Source organism: Rhea pennata, chromosome 4, assembly GCF_028389875.1.
Source record: "Rhea pennata isolate bPtePen1 chromosome 4, bPtePen1.pri, whole genome shotgun sequence".
NCBI classification, from domain to species: domain Eukaryota; kingdom Metazoa; phylum Chordata; class Aves; order Rheiformes; family Rheidae; genus Rhea; species Rhea pennata.
Window position 1 is genome coordinate 63,190,735 of NC_084666.1, and position 21,932 is coordinate 63,212,666.

At 39.9% G+C, this 21,932-nt stretch overlaps 1 protein-coding gene across 2 annotated transcripts in view; it reads left to right on the top strand.

The window, feature by feature from the left end:
* The window catches only part of ELOVL6 (ELOVL fatty acid elongase 6), an 80,705-nt gene that overhangs the window by 52,185 nt on the left and 6,588 nt on the right, over positions 1 to 21,932 (top strand). For both annotated transcript variants that reach the window (XM_062574120.1, XM_062574121.1), the window contains exon 3: positions 18,254 to 18,405. In XM_062574120.1, the coding sequence (XP_062430104.1) occupies positions 18,254 to 18,405 (152 nt within the window). The remainder of the gene's footprint in view (positions 1 to 18,253; positions 18,406 to 21,932) is intronic.

The window sequence follows — 21,932 nt, forward strand, 5'->3', positions numbered from 1 at the left end:
GGAAAGGCTGTGGTGCCCAGCTCATTAGTGTCGTGTTGCCGCTGTGTCACTGAGTATGGGGAAAGCCAGGTTCAGATTCTTTATAGTTTCTGAAGTCAGGAGTAAAACTGACTCACCTGAATTTCATTTTATCTGTTTGACATACTCATTTTTAATGAGGCTGAAGATAAGTAAACACATGAAGAAATGCTAATAATAATAGCCCTCTACAAACACACAGAATATTGACACAATTTACCAACAACATTCAGTACACAGAATTGAGGATTTTATAGTAATACTTCACACTACACTGTGGAAGCAATTTGTAAACCAATGTCAAACACTGATACCTTTATCTTTTTATAGTATCAGTAAAATAATTGCTGATTATATTAGTTCACAAGTACGTAAGACAGGTTTGCTCACTGAGCAGCAGTGAATGGTGGGTGATTTTTCACAGGACAGAAATAGTTTGACCTGGGAGTTTCTACGAGGAAAATAAGCAGGAATGGAGACTAGTGTTTGGTTTTCTTTGCTCTTTTACTTTTTTCTCCAAAATAGTTCTATCACATTGGCACTTTCTAAAACTCCAGCAGAAATTTATTTTAAGTTGCCTCATCCAGCCGGGACACACTAACAATAAAACTTTAGATTATGTTGGCTTGATTTTAATAATTCATAGTTTCCTTAAAAAGAAAGCATCTTAGTGCAGACAGAACTTCGAGAATTCTAGACAAATTTTAACACTGTGCATATTTATAATTTCCCTCCAGTTCCATTTGGTGCTATGTTTCTCGCTATCTGTCTAACATAGCGTCATTGTGCTCTTAAGGTCCTGTAAGCAATTGCCATCTTTCGTTCTAGCTACAGCTGAATTTCAGCAACTGTTGAACTGGTTTGTGGATGGCATTTCTTTTGTGGATCAGTTTGTAAAGTGATTTGTAGCCATCTGGGTCCCAAAATACATACTATAATTACACTTTCAATAAAACATAGCTGTTGGAAATGAGTTGACATGTAAAGCAATTGTATTTTAATTCCCAATCTGAGGAAAGGTAGCATGATTTCAGAACTGTCCTTTGCAGAAGATCACTCTGATGATTTCTAAAATCACATTACCTGAGACAGATCTATGGTTGAAATTCACAGTGTGGGTTTTGTTTTTTTTTAATTTTTTATCTCCTCCCAAAATCATAAGCACCTGTTCTAATCAAGAAACAGCAGGAATATAAACTGCATTGAGGAAGTGTTGTCTAGATGGCCTGAAAACATTCAGACCAAAATCAACATGTTAATTACTTGCTAAGTGACATTTCCCACTAGCATCATAAGAAATATCTAATGTGTGACCTGCATTATGTGGATGTCATATTTTTGAAGTGAGAAGGTGAACCAGTAGGTAGGGTGAACCTACCCCAGTGACCACCTCTCCCTGTGCCCTGCAGTTCAGGCATTAGGGCTGAGCTCTGCTTGTAGAGGCATGAAGCAGTTGCCAGGAGAGTGCAGTCTGCAAGGGATTCATAATTTTAGTATTTGCTTCCTCCTTCCACTTCAATACCACAGCTCCAGTGACATTCCCTAAACTTTGTACATTGGAAATGAGACAGCAGGGGTGGAAAGGAGAGAGAAGAACAGAAAGGCAAGATGTGGAAACACTGAGCTTTTAAGTTGCTGGACTTGCTAGTGGGGACCAGTGAATTGTAAAAAACGTATAGCTGCATTTGGAAAACTAGAGCTTTATATTTATGGCAAGAACACCCCAAGGTACAGAACTTTCTTTCCATTTTTACGACACTAAATACCTGCATTTGATATTTAGGTACAGGGGCTTTTTGTAGAATGACAGCTCTAGGAGAGGTGTAAGATCTGTGCATCTTCTGGGCATCAGGCTAATATGCAGAAGAGTGAAGCAGAGAGGGGAGAAGATGACCCACAATCTTATAGTAAGGTTGAACATGAGTCTTCAGCAGCCTTTACAGTAACATGCAATCCCGTACAAAACAAGCAAACAAACAAAAACAAACCCTGACCTCTTGACTGGAAAAGAGTGGAAATGCAGAGTATTCATTAAAACCGGAGCTGGAGAGTTCTTATAAAAAGTGTAAATTGGAACATCTGCTTCCTGGTGTTTCACTCCCAGCGCCCTTTCTGGGGCCATCAGTCCCTTCCAGCCTTACTGACTCTCCTAGCCAGTTGTACTAACTAGACTTCAAATACTGCAAACTTTCCAACTAGCTTGAGTCTTTTTTTGTTCTTCCTGACTCCTCGCATAACTAGCTGTTTATGCTTGGCCTGAAAGACATTTCTGCTTCCTCTGAAGGTCAATGTGGAAGCTGTTGTTCTGCCTATAGACTTACTGTAGCACTAGGAAAACACCCCTTAACTTTGAAAGGACTTTCGCTTTAGTTTTCTAGTCTGTGGAAATGCTATGACTTTTACTATAGCTTTCAGAAATTCTGCATAATGTATGTATCTGCCTTGAGTGATTGTACTGAGGAAGAAATATCTGTCCAGGGATCTTTGAGTATTCTGTCTCAAGGTTGGTGTAAGACATTTTTTAGAGCACTTGTTTACGTTTCTCCTATAAGTCCTACCATTTTACCTGCTTTGAGTATCCTCAGAAATAGTAACACTTAGTAGAGGCTGGAAAAATGTGTTCTAGACTTAAAAAAAGGCAATTGTCTGCCAGGCAATGACATGGTCCTTCTTCAGAATGTCTCCCGTATGCCTTTTTCTTGCCAAGATCATTTAAATGTGGTAGCAGCAACAGCAGGAAACTTGCCATGCTTATAAATAAACAAAACAACTACACCACCCTACTGAGCTTGCTGAGAATTCAGGAGTTCGGTCAAGAGTGAATTTTATGTCAATACTGGCCACCAGCAGGATTTCTGAGACAGAAAAGCAGCTTCATTTCCCTTTGGAAGCATCTTCTGTTTTCAAACATATTGTCTCAGGAAGAGGTTTATCACTTCTCAGTGAAAATTTTTATAAGAGCAATGACAGCAAATTTTTCTTCTTGTTTTGCAACCACCATGAAACCATAATTTTTTAAACTCTTCTGCTGAGAAATTAGTTCAGGGCCTTTTTTCTTCTTTCCTGGCACTCTTGTTGACCTGATTCAAGCACTGAAGATTTGTTGTTGCCTGAAGTGATTTCAGTCTTCTTTCTTCACTTTATGCACTTTAACGAAGGGAGCAGGGTGTTCGTACTCAGCGCAGCTCTGCGCTGAGGTGCGGTGGGCGCAGCCCTGGGACGTGCGCCGCTTCCCGTCAGTGGGAATCCAGCGTTAGGAGGCTGACACAAGAGTTTGCTTTTCAGTCTCATAAGACCCCAAGTGCTGATTCACCTACACATCCAGGCAACAGTCAGCTCTGCATTTCTAAATATTTCCTGGGGTTAAAATCTGAGAAAACATGACTAATTGGAGTTGCCAGTTCCATATTCTGTGCCACTTTGAAAATCAGGTAAGGGTCATCATTGACACCAAAGAATTTTTTAGTTACAGAATATCAAAAGTACCATGCTGGCATCTCTGGGAATCAGCAAAGCTGGGAACAGGACTCTCACGGAGGGATATGAAGTCGTTAATTCTAGTTTTCATTACATCTCAGCTGGATTTTTGTAATTCCTTTTGTAGGCCTTGCAGTCTGTGTATGGGTAGCCTTGCTATCAAAGAGCTTAAACATGTATTTGATTGCCTTGTCTTCACACAAGACAACAGCATGGCACCATTTTCACTCAGTCTCCGTTCTTAAAGTACTACCAATAGAAGAATCAGGATCTTGGCTGTAACTAATAATCACAAAATGTTGTCTTCCCTAAGGAATATTCACATGTCGATACATGAGAGGAAGAAGCCAAAATAACTGATGAGATACAGGCATTTGCAGAGAGAGGCTAAACCTAACCAAGACTGATGGAGTGCGGCCTTTTTGTCTAGCCAAACCACGCAGTAATAGTATTATTATCATCATCTGACACCATTCAGCCTCCAATGCTAATTCAGCTATGTTTTGGAGGAATGCTGAAAATTAATTAATGACAATACAGGAGTTTCTAAAAGTGATTCTTCCTCAAAGTAGTAGGAATGCTATCAAACATAGCTGATAAGTCACTATCTGTTTGCCACATACACAGCAAAACTGATAGGAGCCTTGAAAGCAAAGTATCCCAGCAGCAGTATGTCTTGTATTTGAAAGACAAACCTACAAAGTCTCACTGGAAGAATATGGCTCACTTTTTTTTATGAGACTGCTGTAATTGCAGTATTTGTTACTGCAAGCACAACAACGTCTTACAGAAAGGTACATGATTTGTTCTGCAGAGAGCTACCAACAAGATAATCCTAGATGAATATATGTATCGAAAACTCTGTCCTCAACTGAACAGAATGGAAGGGACTGAACATAAGTTTTAAAAAGGATTTCAATTGCATGGATTTGTGACTCTGAAATATAATCAAAGTAGGATGCTTATAGGTATGAAAATGGATGAAAATTGATTCAAATTTACATCCTATCTCAAGATCTGCCATTCACAAAGTCTTGTCAAGAAGGTTAAAAAACAACTTAATTTGATATGTTGCTGAGCAACCCATCGAAAATCTTTAAATATTCTGAGATTTTATATGGGTTTCTGAAAATACATTTGAAGAGAAAATGAGTTAATGAAAGAGGAATATTTGCCAAATAACATTAGATTAGTAAGTAACATTTAAGGTGAATTATTTATCTTCTCTTTTATGAACTTAAAAGCATGAGAATTTACTGTAAAGCATGCCCTGTGTTTGTAGTGCACTAATGTATATTCTCAACATGACTGAGTTTCCAGAGCCTAGGTTAGTAACATGCTTAACATATACCTAGTTAACCATTTATTTCAATAGAACTGTGTTCATTTTTATATACTTACTCTTATATAATAGAATAGTGGAAAAAATTTAATTACCATTTTGGAGTAAAAGTAGGAAATTGGATGAACAGCAAATAGAATGGTTGGAGAAAAGACAAAAATCCATTGCATGGGACATAACAGTTTAAGAAGAAAAATTTCCTTTCTGAAAGCTAAACTGTAATCCCAGTAGGGAAATACAAGCAGTGCTATGTAAGGAGAATTTATAAATTGAAAAACAAATACAAGTTGGCATTAAAAAAACAGGTAGAGAGGTGATAAAAGTATATGGACTAAAAGCAATTGTAGTACTGTCAAGAAGATATATCTCCAATATATACCTTATTTATTGTAACTGAGAAGAATATCCCATGACAATACCTTTATTCCAAGAATTATAGCTATTGCTGGTGCCATATGACAAAAGATGTTCTCATCCTTTCCTGAAAACTCATCTTTTCATTCGCTCTGCTCTTACTGGATTCTGTTGTGCTGTTGTATCTGCCAAACTAATTTTGAAAGTAAATTAATTTCACTGAGAGATTAATCAGGCCTTATAAAAAGTAAATCAAAGTTTCATGTGACACCTGGATTTTTTTGTCAGTTTACAGCAGATATGGGTAGGATTGGCTAAAAGATTCCTACCAAAATCTCTTGTTTTTCAGCCAAGCTGGTCCTTCTTCCATGAAAAAGTTCCTTTTTGTTGTTTTGTTTTGCTTGCTTGCTTGCTTGTTTTTGCTGAACATCTTAGGAAAGTGAGTTTATTTGAAAACAAGCTGTTACACTAATTTTACCCCCTATTCCCTTTCCCACTCTTTTTGCCACTTTGAGTTATACCTTACTCATCAAATCATCCTGTCGCAGCCTATGGGTCCTTGTGGGCCACCACGCAGCATGAATGTCATTTTCCGAACACGGCCGAGTGGGAGTAGGCTTCTCCTCTCCATTTTAAATGGAGAGCAGTCTGAAAAATATGTTTGAAGAATAAAAAACATGTGTCTGGTAGCTTAAGAAGGGAACTGCACTAGAGAGAAAGTAGGTAACTCAGAAGAAATCAGACATCCCGTCTGCCCCCTGCGTGGCAGCAGTTCCGCGTTCTGCGTTCTGCATCCTTCAGGTGCGGCTCACGTAGGGACGCAGAGGCACTGCGTAGCGAGGCTGCCGCCACGCCGCAGGTCTGACACTTCTTCTGAGCACCAGGGCTTCCTCGTGCCTGTGCTAGTCAGCCGCTCGCCCAGGTTGCTGCTCCATCACTCTGCGTCCTGAGTCCGGACCCCGAGGAGCTTGTAGGAGAACAGCCGCGGTGAGGACCAGCAGAAGGGAAGAGCAGTGACTCCGGGCCTGCAATTACCATTGCATTTATGGATCTCAGCAGCTCATTAAAGCCGTATTATAACTTTTAGCTTCTTTAAGCCTTCTTTATTCTGTCAAATGCTAGTTTTTCCCCGCAACTTAGATTTTGCTTAATTTGCTATCTGCCTGTTTTACAGCTTTAGTGATTGCTAACGCCATTGGTTGGCTTGATTCTCTTCTAAATCTTTTACTTTATTACTTTTTGGCTTTATTTGCGTAAGATAATTTCAAACTCCTGGATATACATTTCAATGCTGTACATGACAGTTACTCTACCAACTTGATACATTTGATCCTGTAAGAATCTTTAAATTATCCTGCAGAAATAGATATGCCACTTTTTTGGATTATCATTTAAATCACAGGAATATTACAGTTATTCTAAAATTTTCTTCAGATAATATTGGCTGCTGAGAATAATTTCAGTAATGACACAGGAACAAGTTCAAATGCCCCTGAAGCATTCATTAAGGATTACTTAAGAGCTACACTATGCTTATGAATCCCTCATGGGCTACTTTAGAAATCCTTAAATGGATTCCTTAATTCTTATGAGATTTTGCACCAAACGCAGGGCTTAAGCTGAAAATTGAATTTTTTTGGTAATTTATCCACAGTCCACACTTGCTGACAAAAATACCTAAGAACTAAGAAATGTTTCTTGACAGAAAAATACCTTACTGAGTATACAGCTTTCAGAGGCTGCTGGGGATCTTCAGATGAAAAAAAAAAAAAAAAAAAAAAAAAAAAAAAAAAAAAAAAATCCAACTATTATTTTATGATAGAATAGTGAGCTACTGCTTGTGAAATGATCATTTTCCTCAAGAAATATTGTTCCTTCAAGTTCCTACCTCCCATATGCTAGATAATCACGGAGTAGCTTCAGGTAACAGCACGTGGAGGACAGCAAGAACTGATATCAATTAGTATTGACTGGTTTGTAATTGACCCTTTGTAAGTTAAATGAAAAGCTGAGAAGAGTGGATAGAGCTGAAAACTATTTTCTGTTCCTGGAAAGGCAAGTTATGTGTTCTTCAGCAGCGTATGTTTACAGTTTTCCCTGTAAGCAAATTATGTTACTCTTTCATCTTTCTAGGGTCGTGATGGAGAACAACTGCCCTTCAGCCTGAGTGTTGCTCTTTATTTTTTCTCTTTTCGAAAACCTGATGGGCCATGTGTAACACTGAGTGCTCTGTATAAGAGACTCTCCCTGCAAGTATAATCCTCTTTAACTCCACTGATTGTTTCATGTGCTGTAAAGACTGCTTGCAAGAATATACTCCTGGCATTAGTTTTCTAAGTGTTGCAGGTGCTTCCACTAGCTCACAAAACTTCACTTTATTGATTACTTTTGTGCTGTGTTCCTCCGGATTCTCTGAATATAGCTAATCCCAATCATAAAGAGTGCAGGTTTAGGGCATCAAATTGCATTTCCTGGAGAGGGAGTTCAGGTAAAATGAGGAAGGACTGGAAGAAAATAGCTGTGGTAGATTGATTTTTTTTTTATCCACACATAAATAAGCCTTCCAAGTGGTAGTTGCAGCAATTGGCAGATGTGTTGAGCCTTGCCACTTTAGCAAGGGAGAAGCAGATGGATTTTACTCTGCTGTGGTATTAATGTGATTAAAATTGCCAGATGACAGTGTCCATTGATCCGCAGCCCTGCAGAGATGCCGCTGTTTGCTTGTGCTTAATGAGGTCCCGGATGTGAAGGAAAGAAGTTCAGCTTTTTTTTTTTTTCTCCCTCTCCAATTTTGTCAATACAAAGGACAAATAAATGGTTTTGGGAGCCAGGTGAGTTGTGATGAGGAAATCTCTGGACGTGAGGGAAGGGACGTGAGGACCAGAGCAGTAGCACAGCACCGGGCCCATTGCCAGCACCTGCAGGAACCCATGCAGTGTCAGGAGAGCGTGGGAGATCAGGGAGCCCCTAAAAGTGACAAGTGGAGCACTGAAGGGGCTGGCCCTGCTTTGGAGGATTTATTGCAAGGGGGGAGAAAGACCAATGCAAGGAGTATTGTACCTGCCCTGACCTGAAAACTTTAAACTGTCACTTTAATGTATTTCATTTCTCTCCCAATAATTCTTCACATGGGAAAGTAATAACCACCCAGGCATGTAGGCATTTGCTTATGGATATATAAGCCTGCACAAATGATATATTATTTCTTAGAGCCATGCAAAATATTTGCGCATTTTTTAAATCACCCTGAACTGACCTGGCTTCAGGTTATGTTCCCAAATGGAAACCCAAATGAGACATCTGGATCAGATGCACTAGGATTGTCTGAAAGGCCGGATTTGGGTTTGTGCGTTAGGTTTAGTGTTGGGCTCTTTTTAGAGATGGAACAGGAATTCTTTCGGATTTTCGGTTGAGATTTTGATAGGACTGAATCCAAACCTCAAAGTATGCGTGAACTTATGCAGAGAAAATTCTTCTGCCAAAAACAGTGAGGAAAACTGCAGAGCTCAGCACAGCCTTCACTCATACACACTGAAAAGTAGAGAACCCCGTTATGATGCACTTTCAGTCCTGCTGACTGCTAGGTTTTAGGATAAGTGAGCGCCACACTGAGAAAGGCATATGGTGCGCCTCACCTCCTCCTTTCCTTTCTTTGTTTTTTAACATTGCTGTGGCTTGGCCTCCGCTCTGAGGGGGACTGCATCACCTTCAAAAAGGGTGAGGGACCCTGCAGGCGAGCAACAAAACCCATCTGCTTCAGGAGGTGGGAAAGGGAGAGGCTGAGGAGCAGCTGGGCAGGACGATGCTAGAAGGAAGTTTTTGTTGGTGGGCTTGTTACATCCTTGATGTTCCAGTGTCCTCGCAGAGATGATAACTGTTTATCTAAGTATGTTTTAGAAGCATCCATATCTGTTACTGAAAGCACTGGAGATCCGAATATTTTACTTGGATGGTACTTAATATTGCTTTGTTACTGTTCCCGCACCGTTCTTAACTACATTATAATTGTACTTCTGTGCTTTGAGTTAGTCTTGGGCTTTTCTGTCACCTGCTAAAGGAAGCATACTTAAGGCCGGATTCAGTACTGAGATGCAAACGAACGTCTTAAGTGCCTTTTAAATGAATTCCCACAGCAAAGTAGCTGCTCCGAGCACAGTGCCGCGTTATGAATTCTGCAGCGTCGAGGCTGGCTGAAAGGGCTCCTGCCTTCCCCATGCTTCATCTCCCCGCTGGAGTACAGCACGGCCTCACGTGGCTGAAAGCAAGGAAATAATACATCTGAAAAGAAACAGAGGAGAGACCTTCTTAGCTGCATCACTCACTAGTGCAGTTAAACAGCAGGGCCATGCAAACAGTTGAATGAGCACAACTCGGCAGGCAGCAGAGCAGTAGGAACAAGCAGCTGGCAGTGAGGAAGGGGAGGCAGCAGCTTGTCTGCAGAGCGACTGGTAGAGCATCTCCCGTGCTGCGGGGTGACAGACTAGAGCTCAGTGCAGGGAGAAGCCACAGCCACAGACCACACTCATCCACAATCATCAAATATAACTTCTTGAAGAAAATGAGCGTTCTTCAAATATGTTCTCTTGTCTGCAGAAATAAAATTACAAATAGAAATAGCAGTGTTGTTAGTCATTTCAACCTTTAAGGGAGTTCTGGAGACCTGGACCGTTTCTTAGGCAAAAATATGTCAAAAAGTGTGAAAATGATGCTCCTAATTACAATTTTTTAGTTATTGTGAAGAATATAAATACCTTACAGCCTTTCAAACAAGTAGTCTAAGAAAAATGAGCTCTACATTCTTGTTTAAACAATGAGATGCATGTAAGTACTCTTGAAAGACTGTTTTTGTAATTTAAAAAAATGTTTTTGAAGTTTTTAGATACAGATGTCACAGGAAAAGGAGAAATCAAAAGTACGTAAGAGTGTGACTGAGTTTATGGAAGGCTCCTATTATTCTTATATAGCCTTGTGGTACTATTTTCAGCTTTTTGTGTTCTTAGGACGAACAGCTCTGTTAACTTGTGCTGTATCCCTGTGCGTGACTATGTATTTTTAGGTCCTGAAAGCATGGTGCCAACATATCAGACATGAAAATGGTGAAAATGTGATGTTTAGAAGTGTAGTAACAACTTCTTTGTCTATAAACTATTTATCTTGAAAGGTAGCAGTCAATCTGGTGTAATTAAAGCAGAGGATTTAAGACTTGAATTTTAGAATATTTTAGAGATTAACTCTAAAATGTGAAAAAAAAAATGAAAATCCACAGTAGGTCTTACTTCTCTCTGAAGAAAATGCCTCCTATGGAGTGTGTTTAATATGTTGATTCAGTATTTCCTTTTTCATCTACACAGAGTGAGCTTAGATCTCTGTCTGGTTTTATCAATCAGACCTAGTGGCTAGGACGCTGAACTACAACTCGATGTTGTTCATCAGTTCTCATCCTGGCTCAGACACAGATTTTTTTTTTTTTTAGAGGATATTTCTGTCTTTGAAATGGGTCTTATGCCTACCACCTTACTAGGCTGTTGTGAGAGCAAAAGCCACTAAGGACTGTAAAGCACTGTGCTAAGGGCCTTTGAAATGCCAACATAGATAGAATAGGTCTGGAGAAACTTTGCCCTGAACCTGAAGAGACGTAAAAACAGGTTTGTACTTGGCAGTTCTTTACAAGGAAGGATATCTGATTTAGAAGAATAGGCATTGATGCCCTAAATATTATTGAGGCATTCTTCTGGGACAGCTCAAGCTGGATGCATTAGAAATTTTGGTAAGGCAACAGATACATCTGTTCTGTGGAGAGCATACAGACGTCTTTTTCATCACAAGAGTGTTTAATGAGAGGACAGAGTACTTCTAAGAGGTATCTGGACCAGTTCTGGGAGGTACAAAACAGTAGTGTAACAACTTCCTGCAGGGCTGTGTTTCCCTCTCTCCATCATTAACCTTGGCATTGTTTGAATTCAGCTCAGAAACGTGAGAGAATGGTGAAATAATAGCCTAATTATGCTAATTTTCTTTGCTATTTCTTATAAAAATAACAATTGGGCTCAGTTCATCAGCTACAACTTGAAAAAATGTCTCTCTAGGATTTCAAGGTAACTCATAATTAGTAAGTCTTCTCTTTTAAATGCTTATAAAATGCCTCATAAATGTTACACTTAGAGTTAAGAAAGACTGAATACGTAGTCAGTATTATCCTTTTACAACAGTGTACATTAGATGAATACTATATCACTGTGTATCTTCCACTGACCAATAGGCTGATTCATTTAATTTGGAAAATGTAACCCTCAGTTCAACAGACTAAGCAAAATATTTTTTAATGACAAGATGTATACTTATAAAGCTGGTTCTCCTAGTCAGTTGAAGTAAATTATACATATTACATATATATTGTCCTTGTGTCACGTTGACCATTTAGGATCTTGAATGCCAGATCTTTCACTAGGCTGCTTTTCTGTGATATTAGAGGACATATCATATTGTACTAACTTAACGACAACTCTCACTAATTCCTTGAGATCAAAACAAGATCCATTAATTCCATAGAGGTCACTGAACAGCTAAATGGTATCTTTCAGTCATTGCCTGTTTATTAGTGATCAAGTAGCTAAGGTTTCTCATGGTAGAGTATGTTTAACTCTCATTATACTGCAAAAAATCATGTGTTTGCAATCACAGATAAGCCTAAATTGACCCTAGAGTTCCTACGCCTGTTTAAATACAACCCACCCAGGATTTAATGGAATTACCTGTGAATAAAATCAAGGTAAACTGAGACAGGACTTACATTTGAAATAACATTTAGTTAGTCTGACAGCCTTCTAATAACACTATGTATCAAAACTGTCGTAGGATTAATTATTTCCTTTTCTTATTTGGAGGATTTATTCCATCTGGAAAATCCAGCATATGCTTTATATTGCACCATCACATATTGCACATTGACCAGCAAAATTAATAATGCTTCCACCTTCCCTTGGCAAAGCTGACTAGATGTAGATGAATGTGTGTATCACTGGGAGGGGGGAAAGAGTAAGTTGTGATTCATTCAGAAAAAGAAGGAAGAGTTGTAAGGAAATCTAGCCAGGCAACAAGCAGAACTACCCCGTGTGTTATATATTGTAGCAAAGTAATTGCAAATTCTGATTAGTTTTGCTGTCCTTTTGCTATGTTCATGTGTATATCCATGGTGGAGAACAGGGGCCCGAAGGACTTGCCTTAGTTTTGTGGGAAACAGTGCAAACATGTGCCAAAGTACCTATGAGTTGATGGGCAGTTAGTTAGAAAATGCATTTCTCAGTTACCCTTTGCTTCCATATGTCAGCAGGTTCATATTTCATGGCATACCTTGCAGTCCCCTCCCTGCAAGGGAATGAATGTCGTTTTTCATCATATAGACCCTTGAAATGTTAAATATTGTCAGGCTTTTAATTCTTCCCCAGTCTTAGAACAATCTGGTAAGTCTACCCACAAAAGGATTTAAAGCAATATATTTTAACTAAGTGCCCAGTAACCAGTAAAAATCACCAGACTGTTGATCCATAATTCTAGTCAACACAGTCCAGGCTGTATTATCTTTTTCTTCATTATATATCACCCAGAAAACCACTTTAACTTGGACATCCCCTTTTTGGGGGAGCTCATTTTTAAAGAGAGATTATCCTCACTTCAGCCATATCCTGGGGAAACTGGAAGAAAGGCAATTAATAAAATTAGATATTTTTTATACATTTGATGGCAGCCAAAACTACTGCTCTTTCTAACATGGTCGAAGTAGGTTTTTGTGGGAGATAGAAACCTCTTGCAAACAGTTTGATTTCAGGCAACATAATCCATCGGTTTCTTCAGAAAGTTATCATCCCGTCCTACCGCTACTGCGCCGTCTGTCTGGTACCTGCTGAATCACAGAATCACAGAATGGTTGAGGTTGGAAGGGACTCTGGAGATCATCTAGTCCAACCCTCCTGCTCAGGCAGGGTCAATCCCCTGATCCCTTGGTGCTCTCGGGCCACGTTTCACGGGCCTACAGAAGGGAAGAATGATCTGAAAGAAGCTTGCACTTAGCAGTAGGAAAAGAAAGTACTCTCAAAGAACTATAAAATACCTATAACAATGCAAGATTATTGTCTTTTTATGAAGTTGTTTTTAGGAATTAATAACACACAACAGGCAAACAAGGCTGTACAATGTGAGGCCAGTAGTTCCTTTACGTGGAGATGGGCCCACATTGGCACATAGCACTTGTAATGTCCTGAGCATCCGTCTGAGCTTCTTTACTAACTCAGACTCAGGGGCAATTCCCAGTTGGGGACTTCAGAGCTAGCTAACAAAGGTAGCTTCAGCTGCATTTCTTTTTTTAGAAACTTAGTTCGGAGAGTTGTTTTCTTACAGATGCTTTCTCTGCACATTTTTTTCCGGTATCTGTTCATATTTTATATGTTTTCGGTTGCTCAGCTAAGCCCAGAAATGTTCTGTCTTTTTACAGCAACTGATTTCTCAAAGCCTTTTTTCAAAGCATCGTGCCATGCTGACCTGTCAGACTGAGAGGTATTAGTGTAGCCAGCGTTCGTGTTCCACATCACTAGCACTGCAACTTGTTGCTCTTTTATAAGGACTGCAGGTTTTAAATCCACAGGGCACAGAAAGGCCATTTTATTTTGTTAAGAAACAAGCTTTTTAGAAGTGGAAAGGAAACTCGAGATGACCAATGAATTCACTGGACCTTAAAAATGAATGAAATTTGATTTATCACAAAAGAAGTTTTAAAAAGTTCCACATTCTTTAGCTCCTGACCTTTAAACGTTTCTTTCTAATTCAGAAAGCTTCCTCTGTAAATATTTTGTGTGCTAAAAAGAAAAAAAGCCTGCCTGCCTTTTTCTCATAACTGGTATAGCAAAGAAGGCAGCAGGCTGACGTGTGTAACTCTGCGAGTAAGCCGATCTCAGTGGGGAATGTTTACTCTCCCGCGAGGGGAGTTTGTGCCATTCGGGTTTCACGGGGACAGCGCACTCTCCAGTGGCTCCGTGAGCGCGGCAGGCACGCACTGACTCACAGGCTGAGGCTCCCCTGAATCGCTGCAGAAGCAGGCTGAGGCAGAAGTAAAATTTCTTAATTCTTCCAGCCAGGCCCTCTGGGCTTAGAGCTGGACCTGGACACCTTGGGAGCACCACAACTAGGTGCTTGATGGGCTCGGTGCCTGTCTTACCCCAACACACCTATGAATAAGGGGTAGTCTGACACCTCAGAGACTGGTCAAACCAGCTGAGCTCCTCTGTTTGGTGCCAGTGTTAAATAACCTGCGCCTTTGAGTAACGCAGGCTCTGCTTGAAATCCTTGTGTTTCCCTGCACTCGCAGGGAATAGCGTGGTCTCGCTGTCTGTGGGCTCCCTGCTGCTCTCTGGTGGTGTCATGTATGCACAGTTTACAACGCATGATGGGATGCTTTAAAAATTAAAGATATCCCACTTTGAACTTGTAACCCGTAGCTAACATATTTTTTATTTACCTCATTTACATTCAGAACAGTATTAGTTTCCATTTGGTGGAAAGTTTTCAGTCTTCTCAGAAACAAGGGCCTCACTTCCTTCTGCTACGTACCATGGAGGAAACTTCAAGTAGTAAATAGGATTCAGTTGCTAGTGTCTACCTCTGTCTTGCTCTGTAACATCAGTTAGCTCCCTGTGGCTCAGTCTCCCTTCTTCTAAAATGCTTTCCTTTCAAAAGTCTTATGCTCCTTATCCGTAAATGTGGTGTGTCTTGAGACCCTAATATGAAAATAAGCTCAGTATTAATTGTATTTCACTCACTGATGCATTTTGATCATAATATGGGCACTAGAATAGCAGTTGGACATCAGTTAGTCTACCAGAGAAGTCACTGCCTGGAGGGAAAAGAATGTAGGGCATTTTGAGTCTGAACAGATGAGAAAGCAGCATTAGCCGGTGCAGTGTGTTTCTGATCAGTCTCTCTAGCTGCAAAAGGCTGTAATTGTACAGTAATTCACTGCAACCTTACTGCTAAAATCCCTGTGGATGGTTCCCACTAGGCAGACTGCTTTGGTAAGCAGTTCGTTTCAGTGCCTCACAATAGCTACAGCAAGAGCAGGGCGAGGACAAAATGAAGCGGAAGTGATTTACTGAGCAAGCAGTATCATCACTCTGCAGCACATCATGTCTTTGCAAGAGATAAATTTGTTAGTTGAGCTTACCTTACAGAATGAATGAGATAAGTGGTGGAGGCACAAAAAGCAGATTCTGTCTGTCTGGGTCCAAAGCATATTTGTAGGCATGTGTTAAACATTTTTTTTTCCTCAGGTGATGTGTGCTTATTGGCAAGATAGTATTTTGGCATGCAACACATCTCATAAACGGCTACCTGTTGAAGGCATGCATTTGAATAACTGAATCAGTTGTTTCCAGTTTGCCATCTTCTTTATTTATAAAACCTTCTATGAATTACGCCAAAATGTGACTTTTTTTACTGATAAAAATTTCAGATTAGTCTGACTCACACCATGTGGAACAGTAGCCAGTTACTTCTTCTAGAATCACAGAACCAGAAAAAGCCTCAGTGCTATAAAATTACAAAATGCTAACATAACTAGAAAAGAAAAGTGTGTGTGTGTGTGCATGTACACTCCAGGGAGAGCTCTGCAGTAGCAGCAAAACAGAAATACAGGAAGAATTACATCCTCGTAATCCCAAGGAAAGTAAAGTGAAACTGTAATCCCCACAAGGCAAATACTCTTCAGCTCAGTTATCATTCCAGACTAAATCCAGGGGTTGTCACACTGAAGCACTTACAATTAAGTCAATGTTCTGCCTGTTGCTTAAACCAGTCCTTTTCTCATCCGAGCTTGTGTTCGTGGCAAAGAATCCTCTTTGGTTTTAAAACTTTAATAATCCATGATTTTTTAAAAGAGCAATACAGTTTCTGTATGAGGAAAGGCATTCTGCTGGAAGCTATTTGATTTCATAATTTAAAATTTCCTCTTTTCTCCTATTTTAATGTCAGCATGGAGGAATTTGCTAATGGGAGAACTAGATTACTGACTGCGCATCATTAGATATTCTGCCTGATCTTCCTCCACCCAGTTTTGCCACCACCCAAAACACAAGAGCAAGAAGCAGCCTGCCCTGGCCAGGTTGAGTTTAGTGCTTCAGGAAGTGATCAGATCACGTCTCTGTCAGAATTGCCTGTTGTCCTGGGAGTGAGAAATGCAACTCCCAAGAACACAGAGCATGTGTTCAATGCTAGAGAGAATACATAGAGCAAGTTCCACCTAGTTTCACAACACTAACTACAGGCTGTGGCAGCCAGTCTCTGCCGAGTTAAAAGGACCAGTCCCAGAAAGACATGAGAAAAGCATGCTGAGAGAGCAGTTCTAGGAGAGGAGAGCCCTACATGGAAAAGATGCGCTGTAGACTGCACAGGTGCTAAGAATACTGCAGTTTTTCTTTTGTTCGCAGGGATGGATGAATCCAAAATATATGTAAGAGACTGAAGGTGCTGTGTTGCCTGAATCTGCAGATATATACATTGCTTTGGGCAGTGCTAATGGGAAATGCAGCCTCATCTAAACTCCTGAAATCCATAAACATGTACCATGGAATGATATCTTTTTGGTTTGCACATAGCACATGAGAACTCATCTGGCAATAGAGCCCATGAGGAAATGCCATAATACAAATAGCAGCTGGTGATGATAGATTCTTAGGAAACCTAAACAATGTTTAGTGTTGGTAGGAATTTCCTGATGGAATGATCAAACCTCGTGCATCAAAATGTAACAGTGCAGAAGTCAGGAGTCAACATTTCTCCCCATGTGTGAGGAGGCTGCAGAGCCCCAAATGTGGTGCTTTTGGTAAAGCCTAAAGAACACCAGAGCTGCATGGTACTGCACCCCATTACAGAGCTGCCTCCGGTGGACAGGAGCAAGGGAAGTGCATTGCTCCTTAGCGTCAGTCAGGTTTGATCGGGTATGTCAGTGCAGTAGGTCTGGAAATCTAAAAACCTTATGCAAATAACATAAAAAACATTGATCAGTGATTTTGAGCTCAGCAGGCTCGCTTGAACCACCTAGTCTGACCAAATGCCGTAAGAACTGCCATAGGCCTCAAATTTTGAGGCTACCTTGATGATTTTAAAACACACTTTTTTAAAGATATGAGCTTAACAAGGAAAGAACAAATGATGGAGAATCTACAATTCTTCCTTATTTCACTTATCTTGCATAAATGGTAACTTGTATTGTCCACGTGTATCTGCATACATCCATTTTAGGTGGTGTGGTTTGCTTGCTGCTGTGAGATTGTTGTGAAAAGCACCAAGACGGAGCAAGGACTCATGAATAGGACAGGAGCACAGAGCAGTTATAGGGGAGATAAGAACACCATTACCTTCCACCTGTCCTTGATGAGGTGAGGGTGAATCAGTGCTTATTGTGAGTGAGTTCAGCCAGTCAGTTCCTCTGTGAGCAATGACTTGTTAAGAGATAAAACACAAAGTCAGAACAGGCACCAAGACCACAGTCATCTGAAACTCCAGCCCTAAACCAAATTCCCCGCCAAAGTCTGTGTGTCCTACCTGGTTTCTGTCTGCTCAGGGCTCTTGTGGGTGTAACAAGCACAGAGAGAGACAAGGTAAAACTGAGGCTATCAGAAGAGGGAATTTGTCCTGTGCTGGTGACAACTGTTTATTAACTCATTTCTTGTAACCTTCCAGCCATCAGCAGCAAAACTATGCAAGTTATTCTCAGCTGAAGTTGATAACCCCTACTGCTCCTGATAACTGAAGAATCATCCCTGTAGTAATGAAATAAAAAACACTGATGTTACTGTTCCATATTTTCGCCAGGGGATACTACTACAGTTCCAATTTACAAATGTGAATTCAGAAGAACTTCCTAGAAACCAGTGGAGTTACTCCAGTTTTAAGGCTGGCTCAAACTGTTACTCCTTCAGCACGTTTATGAGTTTTTTATTATAAATATTTGAAATGATGACATGCAGATGTGATGCACCTGCTGAACTTTCTTCATTTTCTCTTTGTATTTTAAAGTATATTCGGTGCTGTTCGAACTGGTGCTTATATGCTGTACATTTTGATGACCAAAGGCCTGAAGCAGTCAGTGTGTGACCAGAGTTTTTACAATGGACCTGTCAGCAAATTTTGGGCATATGCATTTGTGCTAAGCAAAGCACCTGAACTAGGTGAGTACCTTCTCTCTCTTTCCCTCAGCATGCATATTTAAAGCAGAAATGTTTGTGCGGGGAACTTGAGAACTTGCTGCTGAAACCTGTTTTCAGTCTTAGAAAAACTAAGTAAATAAAACCAACTCTGCATATTTTAGTTTATAGAGATTAAGTCCAACTTGGCTGAAGTTAGAGCAATGAGCAGTTGAATGAGATCATTCTCAGCCCCTTTATTAATTTACTGTACTAGTGCAGTTTTAATTCAGGTGAGAAAAGGTTTAACCCAGTACAGGAATAAACTGTACAGGATGATACACAGCAGGACAGTCAATAGGTAAGAGTGATGTGGTCTATACCCCCTCCCTAGCACCTTCATGCAGAGGAGAAGCATGTACACAAGTCCCAGGTGGACACTAGCCCAAAAGCTCTGAGAAACGACTTGGAGGTGAGCAGATCAGGATCTTCACTGTGCCACAGTGTCTCTGAGGTGAGGCTCACTTAAGTACAATGAAGAGACCATTCTGAAGATGCCATCAAGCTCAATGCTCTTTCTCCGTTGCCTCTCAGCCAGTCATCCTGAAAATAGCTAGGTCTTTGTCATTGTTTCTAGACTGCGTCTTAAAAACAATTTAGCAGAGATAAAAGTCCCTCCATTGGCAGCACTATTTACGCAGTGAATTCTCAGAGGTGTTATGGCCACTGAATATACTCCAGGTTGCTCAGATAAAGTCTGCAAAGAGTACTTTGTTTAGATACACCTTCAAAGCTGAAATTACAGCTCAACTTTCTGAGCTTTCTCTTAGCAGTACAATATCTGTCAGCATACCTAGGAAGGTGCTAGTTTCAAGTGACACAACATGTAGGTCCGAGTCCTCAAATGTGAAGTTAGCTAAGCTGCAGTATATTTGAAGATTGAGGACCTCAGCTCAAAACTCTTTAATACATTTATAGATAGCCTGCCCATCAGCCACAGATTTTAGCTATGTGTAGCCACAAGTGGATATCAGCCACTGATTCAAAATAGGGAGGCATCATATATGTGGCAAAAGGCTTTGCCATTCCTTCTCAGAGCTTCAGCTCTACTTGCTGTATTCATCTGTAAGTGGCCATGGGTTGAGGATTTTTGTCGTTCCCCATAGAACAAGGCCTGTGGGAAGAATGAAAACCAGGAAAAGCTAATAAGAAGGCTCCATCAGGAAATAGCAGTTAAATTTATATTTTGAATTCCAGAGATTTTTTTCAGTTCTGCAACAGTCTGCCAGGGATATGTACCCCCTCCATTTTATACCTGAGCCTGCCAGCAAGTAAATTTCATGCGCTTTATTACTCTGTTTGTTAGCCCTCCTCTGTCTGTAGCAGGAGATATGAGTCTAGCATTGCTGCTAGCTGGGGGTCTGCTGTTACACGAGTTCGCACTTTAGCTCTGTAGGTGCCAGGTTCAGGCCTAAGGCACCAGTCAACTCAATGGCCATGATGCTAACATGGAGGGAATATTACATCGCTTTTGCTTGCCACAAAAATTTTGTGATGTATCTTCATCCCACAACACAGAATATGTTGGTATAGCCTTCAGCATTACCTAGGCCTGTCTGATCGTTTCTGAAGCTGTCAGTGATTACAGACAAACATGAGTAGCGTTATCTGCAGTCACTCATCCTGTGATGGACTGGATACAAAAGTGAAGGGCAGGATACAGCAGCTATTTCAGCGAGAAGCTTAAAGTCAGATTCTGTCTCAGTTCTGAAGTGTTTGTCCTTAAATATGTGTGTAGTCCTACAATTATGAACAGTAATGTGTTTCATCTCTAAACCTTGAAAGCTGTGGCTCTCCGCTTCCTCCAAATAAAAAACGATTTGCCATACTATCCCTAGTTTTTGCTGTCTTGATTCCAGTATGATACAGATTTTTATAAATTGCTGTCTCTCCAACATTTTCGTTTGTAAGCATACAAATGATATGCTTGCCAAAGCCAACTTAATGACTAGCCTGTATGTGTTGTCATTGCATGGCTTATTAGTGTGTAAGAAAGGATTATTTTAATGGGAGAAAGGAGGCAGTATTTGAGCAGTCCTCCAGCTTTCACTTCTGAGGATGCCCTTACTCAAACCACAAAGCCCTGCAGAATTCACTATGTGCAAATATACAGCAAAAATAGGGCTTTTTCTTTCTGCAGAGAATTTGATTCAGCAAATTACAGGATAGCAATTCATCAACATAAAAACTGTAAAGAAACAAACACCAGTTATCTTGCTGTGTCAGAATCCTTTGGTTTCCAGCTGCTTAAATTACTGCAAAAATACTAATACTTAGTTTTGTTAAAACTGGAAAACATCAGCTAAAACTACAGGTCAACAATAAATGAACATATGATTATTTATGAAAATATGAGTCAACATCTTGCAGCTAATGAAGTGAACAGAAGCATTATGGCTTATTGAAGACCTTGTGCAGACAAAGCAATTTTGTTTTCCCCCATCATTAATGTTCATGATCTGGATTTTCAGAGGTACATATGTGTAGAAATAAGGCACCAGATTCAAACCTTGGTGGTCTTTTTGGAATCACGGGGTCTATAAGAACAGAAAATAAGAAGCATGCATAAATGCATATTATATCTAATTGAGATGCTCCATGCAATTAAGAGAAGCAAAAGGATGAAAAAGACAGGAATAAAACTTACTTTTCTACTATAGTACGTTGGATTTGTAGAGAAGAATATGTAACATTTCAACATAAACCAAATTTGCTTCCAGAATAGTTGTTGCTGGTAATTGCGTACTTTTCAATAATGTAGGCTGCATATGCAATAGCTTTTTGCATAGTAACTCATAAGGCTCTGTTATTTTGAAATAGGTTCAGTTGAGATATGCATTTGATTTAAATCTGCCAGGCAAATTTGTTCACTCTCTCACTAATTCTTGTTTATTCCCATATGAGTCAGCATTAAAGAAAGTTTCAAATCTATACACATGCAGCATGTGCACACTTCTCTGTTTAACAGCGGAAGAAATAAAAATGCTTAAGTTAGACACCTAAGTAAAAGGTAACATCCATAATAATTAATTGTTTGAAATAATCTCGGCCTAGAGTTACATCGCAGTGCTCATCAGTTCTTGACTTTCTCGTTGCAGTGACAAAATGATACACTTTCTCACCGAAAGGTATAACAAAAAACTTTTTGATTCATTTGGTAGATTGCATCTCTCTCCACTAGCACGGATTTGTACATTTTTTGACTGCATTTTTAACGTAGGGGCCCAACATTTTACTTTAAGCTCTGCCTCAAAGTTACTAAGGATCTTTAACCTTCATTAACCCTAAAAGAAAATCCTCATTTCTAGAAATCAAATCATTTTTATTTGTAGTTCTAATGAGACTATTAGTTGCTACATTTAGATATTCATTTTTGGAAATGCTGACTTAAATCTGGACATCATAACTTAAGGGACACTGTGCTGCTTACTCTTTAGTTGTCTACTCTCTATTGAAATTGCATTTCTCTTCTAGTCACGATATATAATGGACAATCACATGGTCAAGGATAA